General features: G+C 42.4%; 1 protein-coding gene across 1 annotated transcript in view; it reads right to left on the minus strand.

Annotated features, from left to right (window-relative positions):
- AK3 (adenylate kinase 3) overlaps positions 1-14,970 on the minus strand; it is a 44,150-nt gene that overhangs the window by 12,582 nt on the left and 16,598 nt on the right. Inside the window, exon 3 of the mRNA XM_033925570.1 lies at positions 666-838. Within this exon, the coding sequence (XP_033781461.1) occupies positions 666-838 (173 nt within the window). The remainder of the gene's footprint in view (positions 1-665; positions 839-14,970) is intronic.

Genomic DNA, 14,970 nt, shown 5'->3' on the forward strand with positions numbered 1-14,970 from the left:
CCAGTCAGGTTTTCAGGATACCCATAATGACTATGCACGATATAAATTTCCATGTACTAACTACACTGTATGCAAATCTCTCTCATGTATATGCATTGTGAAAAGGGTTACCAGACGTCCAGGAAAATCTGGACATGTCCTCTTTTTAGAAGACTGTGACTTTCCAAAACCCGGCAGTTTGATCAGGTTTTGGAAAGCCCTGAGCTGCGGCCGCGTCTGGAGGACCTTCCACAAGCATGCATGGATAATGTCACACAGATCTGCGCCTCCTGGAGACCCTCCAGACGTGGCCTGGAGGTTGTAAAAAAAGAGACAAGGCTTTTTAAGGGTGGGGCAGAACAAGGCGGAGCCACACATCTGGGTTTTCCCATCCATAAATATGGTAACCCTAATTGTGAATAATCCAGAAAACCTGACTGGCTGGATGTGTCCCGAGCATTAGATTGAGAACCTCTTGTCCTAAGTATTTCATACTTCTCTGGCTATCATAAGGATGAACTGGAAGAAGCTGTAATGTTTCCAGATTGCTCTGTTTTGCATATGCAATGACAGAAATAAACCCCATTCTTATATGCAGGTCAAAGCTTCAGTGAAACACACAGATAAGTCAAATGCAGCAAATTAGCTGCTCATTTTTCACTGTTGGATTGGTAACAATCACTCACGGGGAGTTTGGGAGGATTAAATTCAGTGTTGTAGACTCTGCCAGTGGCAGGGTGGATCCAGCGAGCAGTTAGGCGGTTTTTGATGGTTTCAAATGGCACATTCAAGTCAATCACAGAATCAATTTTATAAACTTTATCCAGAGCTTCTGCTTGTGGGACAGTCCTTGGAAAACCTTGGAAAAGGGGACAGAAATGAACAGGAATTAATAGGACTGCACCAGGAAGGAGAAGACCCACCATTCAATGGAGACTGGCCTGCCGGCCAGAGGAGTAAGCATCCCTCTGGTCAGCCAACTAAAGAAGGGGTTCGGGTGGGCTTGGGGGAGGTTGGGGTGCCGGAGGATGTCTTGGGGGAGGGGACTGGGCATCCCTCCTGCCAATGATCTTTGGGGGGTGGGGGAGGTTCCAGCAGGAGGGGCTGGGCATCCCTCCTGCTGGGGGATGACAGAGGGGTGGGGAGGGGTTCTGGCAGGAGGGTTTGGGTATCCCTCCTGCCGGCGGATGTATCACAGTGGTGGCGGCAGGAGAATCTGGCACTCCTCCTGCTACGAGCATTTGGAGGGGGGGCTTAGGGGGTTCCAGCAGGAGGGAGTGGGCATCCCTCCTACTGGTCGTCTTCAAGGGGGAGGGATGGGTTCCCTGCCACGGCTGCTAAACTGATTGTGCCAGGGAGATTCCTTTGCCGCGATCAGTTTAGCGACCACATCTATTTGAAATGTAGGCCAGAATTTTGCTGGCCTACATTTCAGGCACTTATCATGACCCTAGGGAGATGCCTAGGGACGCCTAAGGTTGCCCAAGGCCACTTCTGGGTGAAACTATGCCCATGTCTAGCATCGGGTGAGCTTAGGCAGCCTTACACACCTCCCTAGGCTCTCGAAGACGTCAACAATGTAGGCAGCCTGCCTCAGGATGGGTTTTTTTTTTTTTTAACATGCATCCCGATTGGCTGGTTAGACAGCGGTAAGACACCTACCACCACCTACAATTTGGACGCCATTTATAGAATTGATCCCTATATGTCCTCGGGTTCTATGAAAGTAACAGATGTATGATCTCCGCTATATATATGCAACTTACAACAAATGTAACTTCTCTGCAATAGTAACCGACCTGAAAAATAACTTCACCGCAAATGTAGCGTCGCCGAAAATGTAAATGTAGCTATGCCAAAAAAAAAATATGTAACTTCGCTGTAATGTACAGTCTCTTCATCTGTTAACCGCATAGAACTTCCATGGTAATGCGGTATACAAAAATAAAGTTATTATTATCATTATATGTGATAATCATAGCATTCATACATTGAAATAAACCATAGTGGATATACATTTTAATGGAGTAGCACATAAAGTTGTTCCCCCTGCAAAAGAAACAGATTGTAGACAATAATAAGCAGGAAAATATGCAAATTTAAACAATAAATAAAACCCACTATGGTTACTAACTTATGGGAAAATGCTCGAGTACCTGATTGTAAAACCGCTTAGATAACCTTGATAGGCGGTATATAAAATCCTAATTAAAAAACTTGAAAAAAAAAAACAAAAACTTGAAACTTCAAAAGGCTCTCAATCAAATTATTAGTGTAACTTATTTCTGAACTAATTGTTCTTCATATTTAAATAAATATGATGAATTGGATAAAATATAAATTTTGAAACAATGTGACAAAGGAACCAATGCTCGTATGGAACTAATTATAAGGATGCCAAATCTAAATCTTGGTATAACCCATGTGGGCTCATTGTATTAAGTTCAAAAACAATTCTTTGTTCCATTTGTAATAATGTGAGATCTCAATTGCCTCCTCTCCATTTAGGTCTTAAGGTTTTAAAAACAAAGAATTTCAAATCTTGAATTTGATGTTGAAAAGTAATCCAATGATTAAGAAATGGCGCTGAAGTTACTTGCCTTAAAATACAACTCCTATTCATGTCCATATTTTTCTTTTAGCTTTACCAACAGAGCTTATTGCATGGGCATATGATTATGTAAATGGCATGATCTGTACTGCAATCATTAGTAAATTTAAAATGATATTGTTTATTTGTTTTCAGATGAACTTTGGTCCTTTTCCTGTGGGTTTTGGATCCGCCAATCTTGTAGCATACCCTTCTTGTGGATTTTAGATTTTTCTACTCTTCAGTTTGTCAAATTGCCCCATTCTCATATATCTTTTAGGAATACAGAGATTTCTTTTAGTTTTTTTGACTCATCAGCATTGAATACCATTTCTGGCACTGGTATCTCCCTGGAAAAAAGAAGGGTTGTAGTGGTAAAGCTCTAGGCAAAACCACACAATATATGAAAAACTCACTACTGGTAAGTATTGAAAGAACTACCACAGATGTTCAAACAAAAGCTCAAATAATAAATAATAAATTGTGGAGAAAAACAAACCTCAATACAGTGGTTCCTGGGCCGCAAGGTACTCAAAAGGAGCCTGTATCATCACTGGAATGAAAAAAAACTCCACATCAATATAACTAGCGAATGACACGGTGGCAGTTATCCACAGCTAAACCGCTGAAACGGTGGGAGGGAAAAAGTGCTCACTGCAGGCACAGGGACAAGGCCCTCTACCACCCCGTGGAGCAGTGAATGAATGGCCTTGTCCCCGCAGTTAAGGGAGGGAAGGCGCGTGGTCACTGATCGCACGCGGCCCCCTCCCTCCCTCCCCCTTACCTTCGCAGATCTTTAGTGAAACTTACTGAAGCCAGCGAAGCCTGCCTGCCTGCAGTTGCGTGTGGGGGCGGAAGCTTCTCTGATGCAACCGGAAGTTGCGTCAGAGGAGAAGCTTCCACCCACACACACACGACTGCAGGCACAGGCAGGCAGTCTGTTGGCTTCAGTAAGTTTCTTTACTAATGTGCCGTGAAGGTAAGGGGGAGGGAGGGAGATTCTCGGGCCGCTGAAGGGCGGTGAGGTGGCGAGAAGGAAGGGTGGATGCTGCGGAGACGGGGCGGTGAAGGGGACGGCGGGGATGGGGAGATGAAGGGGACGGGATGGTGAAGGGGACAGATTTTTTCCCCATGTCATTCTTTAAATATAACTCAATCCTATACATTGATATTAATCAAAATCTTCCTTATCACTGTGAGTCTGTTGAAATCAGGGCTCCACACCAATAAACTTCAAACTGAAAGCTACAATTGTGGGCATAAAGCGATGTTTTGAAAGTGCTCTTAATTAGCGTGTAACAGCAACTCTATCAAAAATAAGTGGAAACACTGTTCAGAGAAAAAGCGTATAAAGCCACTTATCTCAAATAACTGGAATCAGTCTTCTAGAGCACAGCCATTAAGTCCAACTTGCTTTTCTTATCCTGACAGGGGTCCACCTGTTTCGCCTCATAAAAAAGCTACATCGGGGGGGAAAAAAAGAAATCAAGCTGGTGTCAATAACACGCCTTTGATCCGCTAGCACAGTTCTCCAAAATGGCCGCACTGCTGAGAGATGCATTCAGCTTTTTCAAACTGAGAATGATGACATCACAAAAGGACATATTGTACTGACATCATCAATGACATGTCTCCAAATAAAGATGAACTTATCTGGCAATACTAAAATATCTTGCTGAATAGTAAAAATTATTTCAAAAACAAAGTTTCAAAACAATTAGAACACCCAAGACCTTCTTAATACATCCCAATAACATGATAAAAATGTATATATATAAAAAAACAACTGATGTGTAGACGCAGGCACTCACGACTCCCTAAAGAACCGCAAACTAAGATATTATCATCCGCATCTGGATACCCCCCAGATCAGGGTCAGGCAACACAAGCAAAGTGTCAGGGTGAATCTAAGACGTGTCCAAAGGAGTAATGCCACTGATAAACGCCATGTAGGCAAATTGGGAATGCGTAGGGGGAGAACACATTGGTCCAAAATCCAGAGAGCAAATATTTCAAAATTCAAAAAAGGTGTCCGGCTCTTGGGGCATAGGGCATCTTAAGGTGGCTGAACTGAGCTTTTCTGAGGCTGCACAGGGTCTGCAGCCCGGCAGACGGAATTACCAGCCGTTCCCCGAAAACCATGAAAGCCGCCCCGCCGGGCTAGCTGAGCGTTTGGTCATCTGCTTAAGCAGGGGAGAGGCTAAGCTCACCCCCCGCCCCCCCTGGCTGTGCCACACAGTACCTGGTGCCCAAACAGTATACACTGCTAAAGATAGCCACCATCATACAATTTACACCAAAATTGCAAATTTTTCATACTTTCCAAACACAAAAAACTGCAATTTTAGGATTTTCCAGAAAGGGGAACATTCAGAAACACTCAAAATCCCACTTTCCAAGCTCCCTTGATGTCTCTCACAGGCTATCAGCCTGAACTCACTGTGACCTGACAGGATCAGTGCTGGAAGCCTGTTTCAGCTCTTTCACAGTAGCTGGATGAGAATATTCACTGCCACAATGCTGGGAATTCTGCTGCAAAGCTGATCTTTGGGCTGCCAGTCAGACTCCAATATCTGACTACAACTCCACCCTTGCGGATCAACAGGCGTGCACCGGATAGGGTGGAGGCATGACGACGCAGCCGGCACCCTGCAAGACCCCACCGAGCCTCCTAAGGGTGCCAAACAGGCTGCGCTCGACCCCTGATTAACAGAAGATGAGACCACCTCAGGGACGGCCCTGTGTTCCAGAGAAAATTATGCAAGCTGGCTAACAGGTACCCTGTAGGATCAGCCTGTCAGCTACAGACCAAAGTCTATGAATTCTCACGCAGGCAGAGCTTTAAAATCATTCCAAGCACCAAATTACTCAAAATGGGTAAGATTAGAAGAAAAAATCTCTGTTAGTAATTCCCTCACTAAAAATCATCTATTCAAGGAGGGATATGATCTTTTCTGTTACAGCTCCTCAAATTTGGAACTTACTTCTTTTCAACATAAGAGAAGAAAAATTACTTAACAAGTTCAAAGGCCTACTAAAAAGTTGGTTGTTTAAGGACGCCTTTAACTGACCCAACTAAAATCACATGACCTCACTCTGGACTATATCTGAACAAGGAACACTGTTAAGTAGAAATTAAGTGGGTAACGTTCCGTAACCTTTTGTCTCTTTACCTATCCTTTTTCATTTATTTTGGAATTGTATTTACTCCAATTTTTTTTTAACCCCCCCCCTCAACTGCATCTTTATGTTAGAATTAGTTTTAGTGTCCTGTTTGAGTTTTTATTATTATTATTTTTTTTAAAATCTTTGTAAATCGCATTGGATTTGGATATTGCAATCATATCAAATATTTTAAATAAACTTGAAATTAAAAATAATAAAATGGGGAGAGCAGAACACACACACAACTGCAGCCATGCGTGTAGATGGAAAGAACTGTAGAGGGAGCTAAACAGCCCAGTGAAGTACTATAGAGGCAGAGTGGACTATCTGGAGTGAATTCCTTCACCATGCAGCTAAAGGGAAATAACCCTACTGCCTAAAATGTCTCACCTAATGCCCTTTATCAAACTGGCTGACAGACTGCATCTCCTTCACTTATGCCCAGATTAGACTGACTTCGGAAGGTCATGTGATAGCTCACAATGTCAGAGCCATGGCTGTCAGTAGCCCACTTAAGGTCAGCCTCTATTGATGACATGTGCAAAAAAAACCATGACATGGTCTTCATGCCACACATTCGCATTAGGGTTCCTAATGTGACGGTCAGTTTGGTCAGACAATTCTGCAGAATTTGTTTGGAGTCAACCCTTCTAGTCCCATTTTTGTTCTGTTCCAGGTGCACAAGCACAATAGGAATGTACATATGAGTTTAATTACTCTAATTGTTTACTGATTGACCTTGCCTAAATTGCTAGTTCCTATTGACCGCTATTTATTGTTTTCAGTAAGCCTGGTAGCTAGGGATTCCCATGGGTGGTAAATGATGTCCTACCTGTTCTTGGAGAAAGCAAAATTACTCACCTATAGTAGATGTTCTCTGAGGACAACAGGGCATATACATTACCACATACCTTCTCAACTTCCCTAGGAACTGTATTCCTTAAGCTTTTTACTTTACTTCCTGCCAAGCAAAGTGAGTTTCAAAACCAAAAAAAGGGGTAAATCAAAACCTACACATACCAAGGATAATGTAATGCAATATTCACTGTTGAAGACCCCATCCAAAAAATATATTCAGTTCTGTAAGTTTTATACATTATACTTAGTAAAGCTTATAAATGCTCATATAACAGTAGTTCATACTGGTACTTTAGTTCATTTGCTTTTCCAGTGTCCTTTACTTCGACATTACTGGACTAAAGTATGGTGTACCATCTCTGATATTTTTTCTATGCAAACTGATCTTGACTTTTTTCTCTTACTGTTTGGTAACTATGAAGGCACTCATATTCATGATTATTTTGAGGCCCAACTTTTCCACATGTTAACGGCATTAGCCCTTCAGAATGTTCTTCATAACTGGAAAAATTTGGCCAATGTTGAATATAATGTATGGTGGAGTTCTGTAGGTTTATCAGCTAAATATGAAAAAATTAATGCTGAACGACGCAATACATTCCATTCTTATTGGAAGATTTGGTCACCTATATTATCTTACTGTGACAGGGGTCTCAATACATAACACAGGCCCGCTTTGTGTGTTCTGTTTTTCTCATAACTCATGTATTTCTCATCACACTTATAAGTATTTTGACAGTGGCATCTTCACTATTCTTCGCTAATAGTTTACAGCTTCTTTATTGCATTTTGATGTATAATATTTAGTGGCGCTTTGTATACAATCCTCACTATTGTCTTCTGGTTGTTCTATTGTGACGTGACCAATTCTTGTTGTTTACTTATTCTTGAAAATAAATAAAACCCCATTGCTGAAACAAGGCTGCCCTGTGAACTTCTAAAAGCTAAGTTACTCAGCATTTCATATTCTGCTCTTTTCACTGGTTTTCAGCATTATATCTGCTTAATTTCTCTTCTCCTCCCTGTTTCTTATTAAAAAAAAATATAAAAAAGCACAAAAAAATAAATCCTTCTCTTTCCTCTGTTAAATCTTATTTCCTCTTCCTGCGTTTTTGTTTAAAATACTGTGTTTTAGGTGGTATAGAGCCTATATTTCTGGTGCCTGTGGCTCAGGGTGACTAAAGTAGGGAAAATCCTGTTATAAATCCTGTGTTTTAGGGTAGCACTGATAGAACCTGCATTTTTGTTTAAAATACTGTGTTTTAGGTGGTATAGAGCCTATATTTCTGGTGCCTGTGGCTCAGAGTGACTAAAGTAGGGAAAATCCTGTTATAAATCCTGTGTTTTAGGGTAGCACTGATAGAACCTGCATTTTTGTTTAAAATACTGTGTTTTAGGTGGTATAGAGCCTATATTTCTGGTGCCTGTGGCTCAGGGTGACTAAAGTAGGGAAAATCCTGTTATAAATCCTGTGTTTTAGGGTAGCACTGATAGAACCTGCATTTTTGTTTAAAATACTGTGTTTTAGGTGGTATAGAGCCTATATTTCTGGTGCCTGTGGCTCAGGGTGACTAAAGTAGGGAAAATCCTGTTATAAATCCTGTGTTTTAGGGTAGCACTGATAGAACCTGTATTTTTGTTTAAAATACTGTGTTTTAGGTGGTATAGAGCCTATATTTCTGACTCACTAGTTTTTAGCCATTGTGTCTGATTAGGTGGAGAAGGGAGGGACTCTGTTTTACTTCTAAGGTTAATTGCATTATCTTTGGGACATTGCTGAAACAAGGCTGCCCTGTGAACTTCTAAAAGCTAAGTTACTCAGCATTTCATATTCTGCTCTTTTCACTGGTTTTCAGCATTATATCTGCTTAATTTCTCTTCTCCTCCCTGTTTCTTACTAAAAAAAAATATAAAAAAGCACAAAAAAATAAATCCTTCTCTTTCCTCTGTTAAATCTTATTTCCTCTTCCTGCATTTTTGTTTAAAATACTGTGTTTTAGGTGGTATAGAGCCTATATTTCTGGTGCCTGTGGCTCAGGGTGACTAAAGTAGGGAAAATCCTGTTATAAATCCTGTGTTTTAGGGTAGCACTGATAGAACCTGCATTTTTGTTTAAAATACTGTGTTTTAGGTGGTATAGAGCCTATATTTCTGGTGCCTGTGGCTCAGGGTGACTAAAGTAGGGAAAATCCTGTTATAAATCCTGTGTTTTAGGGTAGCACTGATAGAACCTGCATTTTTGTTTAAAATACTGTGTTTTAGGTGGTATAGAACCTATATTTCTGGTCACTTCACAACCAATCAAGTCACTTCACAACCAATCAAGATGACCTTTATTCTATGCAATCACTGTGGTGCTTTAATTCCAAGACATACTATTTGGAGGCTTAAGGCTTGCCCCATCTGTCTTCAACTTGCCAGTATTAAGGAGGAGCTCTGCAAACTTAAACAGGAATTGAATACAATTAAAGCAGCTTCCATCACTCCACAAAATCATACCAACTTACCACCTCTACCTCAAAGAATAAACAGCCCAGGAATAAATGGGTCACGGTAGGCTCAGGAAGACTGCGACATGTAACACAGAAACATCCACCTTCACTAATATTACCTCTACAGAATTCCTTCGCTCCACTAGTGCACTGCGATACTCAGGAAAACAGAAGGGAGGTGGGACTGGAACCAATGAAGGAAACTCAAGAGAACAAGAGCACCCTAAGTACAAATAAAAAAGCCAAAAACAGAAAACTATTACTGTTGGGGGATTCCATCATCAGAGGCATTAACCTTGGAACACAGGGCGAGGAGACCAAAATAGTGAAATGTCTTCCAGGATCCTCAGCTACCAGGAGTTCCAGGCAAATACTGACTGAATGCGCTCCCGAGAGAGGTGGTGGAGAGTAAAACTGTGACTGAGTTCAAAGAAGCATGGGATGAACACAGAGGATCTAGAATCAGAAAATAATATTAAAATTTGAACTAAGGCCAGTACTGGGTAGACTTGCATGGTCTGTGTCTGTATATGGCCATTTGGTGGAGGATGGGCTGGGAGGGCTTCAATGGCTGGGAGGGTGTAGATGGGCTGGAGTAAGTCTTAACAGAGATTTCGGCAGTTGGAACCCAAGCACAGTACCGGGTAAAGCTTTGGATTCTCGCCCAGAAATAGCTAAGAAAAAAAAAAAAAAAAAAAAAAATTTAAATTGATTCAGGTTGGGCAGACTGGATGGACCATTCGGGTCTTTATCTGCCATCATCTACTATGTTACTATGTTACTATGAACTAAAAAAAAAACAGTAGTTCACAAGGTGCTAATGTGGTCAAAGCAATGTACCAGTGGTGCAGTTCTCTTTTTAAAATCACAGCACATAAGCTTTCTTGCTCAATACAAAAACTTTGATGCTAGTAATAAACGTTTCAAAAGAAAGCAAACAAAATGTCAAACATAGTCCACCCACAGGGGTTGAACCCTGAAGTAGAGTGGTGTGCTTTTCTGTGATCATGTTTCATTTCTCAGTTCTTCTTAGTTCCATCTCATTATTTCATCATTATGTATAGGGTAGGGGATTTTCACGTGTACATTCAAATCACAGATTTAGATTTCATATACAGTGGTACCTTGGATTATGAGCATAACCCGTTCCAGGAGCATGCTCGTAATCCAAAATGCTCGTTTATCAAAGCGAGTTTCCCCATAGGAAATAATGGAAACTCGCTTTGATACGTTCCCACCCCCAAGGCCAGCGGTGCTGCTCTATTCCCCCCCCCCCCGAGAACTGGCATTACCCCCCCCCCGAAGGCCCCCCAGCGATCTGGCACCCCCCCCCCCCGCCGCAATCGGGCACCCCCCCGCCCCCCGCCGCTTCTTACTTTCATCTGGGCCTGGGCACCGGCACCGGCATTTCCTGTGCGTTGGTGCTGGTGCACGAAGATCGGACTCCTCTTCTTGCTGGGCCTTGAGCATCTGCGCATGCTCAAGGCCTGCGAGTTCATGCTCTCTCCGAGATTCTCGGAGATCTCGGAGAGAACGTGAACTCGCAGGCCTTGAGCATGCGCAGATGCTCAAGGCCCAGCAAGAAGAGAAGTCTGATCTTCGGGCACCGGCACCAACGCACAGGACGTGCCGGTGCCCAGGCCCAGATGAAAATAAGAAGCGGCGGGGGAGGGGGTGCCCAATCGCGGCGAAGGGGTGCCCGATCGCAGCGGGGGGGGGGCCGGATCGCGGGGAGGAGGGTGCCGGATCGCGGGGGGCGCCACTTGCAAATCGAGGCACGCTCGGTTTCCGAGGTGCCGATTTTGCTAATGTTTTGCTCGTCTTGCAAAACACTCGCAAACCGGTGCACTCGTAAACCGAGGTACCACTGTATTTCCTATTTAACAATTCAGCAGTGTATATGTGTGTGCGGGGGGTGGTTCTCTTTATATCCACTTCAGGAAGGAAACACTACTGGACAGATTTAAAGACTCCTTGAAAAGTTTTCACTATAACAGTGTCTCTCAAATTTTCTCGAGCCGGGGCACACTAAAAGTAGTAGCCACAGCTCGAGGCACCCTGAAGTGCGCGGACATCACTGTGATGACATCACAAGCATGGGTGACATCATCACGTTGACATCCACGCATGCGCAGAGGCCCTCCACACAGGCCCTGAAATGCCAGTAGGGCGTGCCAGCAGGGAAGTCTAACAAATATCAACCGAATACCCCCAAACACAGACCTCCCAAACTCCACAACCCCTTATACTACGGGCCAGAAACCAGAGCGTCACCTCCTGAGGAAGCTATCATGTGAAATTTGAGTCGGGGGGGGGGGGGGCGGCTCTATTCACAAGGCATAGTGTTGGGGATTAACTGAGAAATTTTAGTCAAGCTCAGGTAAAGTGGACAATAACGAGAGCACCAGGACAAGTCTGTGAGATAAGTAATGAGGAAATATTCAATTGAAAGTATAATGGTTCTAGCATAAAATATCCTGGTGGCTAGGAACTGGTAGGTACCATGATGGCTCATGTACTGGCTTGTGCTCGTTTTTAATTGAGCACGTATGCTGGTGGTCTGAGCACCTCACTTCAAATCTAAAATTGAGCATTTATTGAAACGATTATTGTGATATATTTGTGAATAAGTTCATATGCGCCAAACATTTTGACTTCATAATTTCACAAGACAACTTAATTTTGAAGAAAGCCATTTATTAAGAAATGGTCTTTGGCAGTCCCCACCCACCCCCCATTCCTTCTCCTCTGACATAAGCATCTATTAGAAAGCATATCCTATATAGTAAATAGTAAAGCTAGAAAGTATATCACCTGGAAGCAAGAAAACAGGAATGCAAATGCACCTTACTATTTTCTCCCAAATATTGCTACAAAAGCTTTCCTCCTTTGAAAAAGATACATGGCACTCTTTAGGTGAAGCACCACATATACAAGTGATATATACAGTGGTACTAGTCAATGTCATACTTTTTTGCACCATAAATCTGACTTTTCACACCAGCAGCAAAATTGGGAGTTTGTTATTAGGTGAGTTTCAGTTTCAGAATGGAATCACCCAAGTTCACGCTGACAGAAGGCGCTATCCATGGTGCTACATTGTCTAAGCGGTGTTGCAATATGTGAGATGTTGACAATTACACTTCTCCCTCCGGATTCGCGGAGGATAGGGGCAGAGCCGGACCGCGAATGGTGAAATACCGTGAATATCTTCTGGTCCACCCCCGCCTCCCTCTTGCCTTCCCCCAGCATCCCGGCCTTACCTGGTAGTCTAGCGGGTTTTCGGGGCAGGAGCGATCTTCCCGTGCTCCTGCCCTTTGCAGATCGTTCACAGGAAATGGCTCGAGAGACTACAGGAGTTCAAGGCAGCCATTTCCTGTGAGCGATCTGCACGGGGCAGGAGCGTGGGAAGATAGCTCCTGCCCCAAAAAGCCCACTAGATCACCAGGTAAGACTTAAGGGGGGACTTACAGGGCTTAAAATAGCCTGGGGAAAGCGGGGTTTGGGGCAAAATCGTCCCGAATATTATTCACGGTTTTTTAATATTCGCGGGCCGGCTCTGCCCCTAATCCCCGTGGATACAGAGGGAGAAGTGTATTGTAAACCTGTACTGAAATTATGTATGTTTAACCTGTAACCCATTCTGACCTCTACGGGGACAACGGGATAGAAAATTAATTACATAACTACATAAAACACTCAGCCTGAAACGGTGTGTGAACTAGAGCTTAAGCTGATGGTTTTACAACCTAATTCTCTCTTGTAAGAGTAACCTCCTAACACATTTACAGCCATAAAACAATTCAACTCCATATATTCTTAGTTACGTGTGAAGCAGTATCCAAAACAGTCTCTCCCGCTGCAGGAGGGTGTTGTGTTGCAGTGGGAGAGAATGGGCATCTCTCCCGCTGCTGGGGGGGTGGGGGTCGCTTCTCAAAATGGCTTTTCTAGCAGTCTCCGACACTGCTATGCTGGAGTTTTAAACAGTGCCGTCACTACCAGTCGCTGATTTTTGTCGCCAACAGCCAGCGCCGCACATGGAGAATGGCTCAGCGATTTTAAAGAATCCATCAGAGTGCTCATTTTAAAGTTGAAGAGCTCATTTAAATGTCAATGTCGGAAACAGAGGTAAGCCGTTTGATAATCCGTCGCTAAAATGCGTGGAGGCTAAACCATCGGAAAACAGCTTAGCGATGGTGTTAAACTTTTGAAAATCTGGGCCTTAAGTCTCTGGTATCTCCTCAGGACCAGGATATATTAACTGGGTTTCCATGACTGAGCAAATGCTTTGTATAGGCCCATATTCCTGTATGCATGACTTCAGGTACACCTGTGCCAAGTAATTCCAAAGTTGTTGTTTTTTTTTTAAAGCTAGATTTTGAACTGTATTCACCATGTAACCAGAAGCTAACAGAGCTTAGGAAAACTAATCCTATTTCTGTATCCAGTCCTGGTACAAGCAACCATATGCTGATGTACACATGTAATAAAGTGGCAATACCCTACATAACAAATTACGACCTGGATGAGGGTACGAAAATCCAACTTTAACAGATTTGATTATTTATTGGGATTTTTTTTTTTTTTTTTTTTAATTTTATTTCTTATATACCGCTATACCGTGAGGTTCAAAGCGGTTTACAATGAAGATAGATATATTTATGAAGATGTACCCAAGACGGTGTACAGCAAATACAATTCAACATAATATCTTACAATTCTGTTAACAGCATAGCAGTGCAGTAGTAAAAAGATCAAATATAAACAATACAGCGAATGAGGATGGAGAAATCTCAGAATGTAGTTTAAGAATGTGTTCTGCACCATCATGATCACCTGTGCCTTAGTTTTAACTAGAGTCTAGGGACATCCCCAGGCTCAGAACCTCTAAAGACAGCAGTAGGTTAATAACACACAAGTCAGTTTTAGATTCATATCTGGAAGGGCCTCACCTACTTAGCTGGAGCACCTCTCTTTATTCCACTTCAATGTGCTTGTGTTGCTTTCAAGAGCCTATGGTATCTTTACTCTTCTTATTCCTTTATCTTGGAATGTCTACAAATTATCTTTTGCAAGAGGCATCCAACAATTTTCAAGTTTTCTTTCAAGTTTTTATTAGGATTTTATATACCGCCTATCAAGGTTATCTAAGCGGTTTTTACAATCAGGTACTCAAGCATTTTCACTCTCTGTGCCGGTGGGCTCACAATCTATCTAACGTACCTGGGGCTATGGAGGATTAAGTGACTTGCACAAGGAGCAGCGCGGGGTTTGAACCCACAACCCCAGAGTGCTGAGGAAAGGGACTAAAGGAGTCAAGATTTTTAGTCAATCTTTGATTTTTAAATTTTCTCAACTTTGGAATGATGTTCCGCTTATTTTAAGGAGTTCTGGTTCATTTCAATTTTTTCATAAATCTTTAAAAAACACTTTATTTGCTAAACATTTTGAAAATTAATTTTCTTGAAATTTTGTCATTATTCCTTATGGTTTTTTTTTCCATTAAGTTAACTATTGTAAACTATTGTAAACCAAGTCGAGCTTTCTTAGAATGATGACTCGGTATATAAAGCCAAGCCTTAGATTAGATTAGATTAGATTAGATTAAACCAAATTTTCACTGCTTCTAAACTGGAATTCAGGGTATATACTCCAAGGGTTTTTACGTCATAATCTAGTGGAAGAAAAATCATCATCATGTTCCATGATCTGTTCCCTCAAGCTGAAAGAGACATTATCCTGCAGATCAGCTTTGGAACCCCCATCCCCAGTTTCTACCCTAGACCCCTGCAAGTCTACCACCAGCAGTCTCAAGGTTGTCCCACACCATGGAGAGCAGGTCAAACCCTTACTTGCTTTAATCTCATAAATTCTGACATTCATTCC

Source organism: Geotrypetes seraphini, chromosome 1 (genome assembly GCF_902459505.1).
Source record: "Geotrypetes seraphini chromosome 1, aGeoSer1.1, whole genome shotgun sequence".
Lineage (NCBI taxonomy): Eukaryota > Metazoa > Chordata > Amphibia > Gymnophiona > Dermophiidae > Geotrypetes > Geotrypetes seraphini.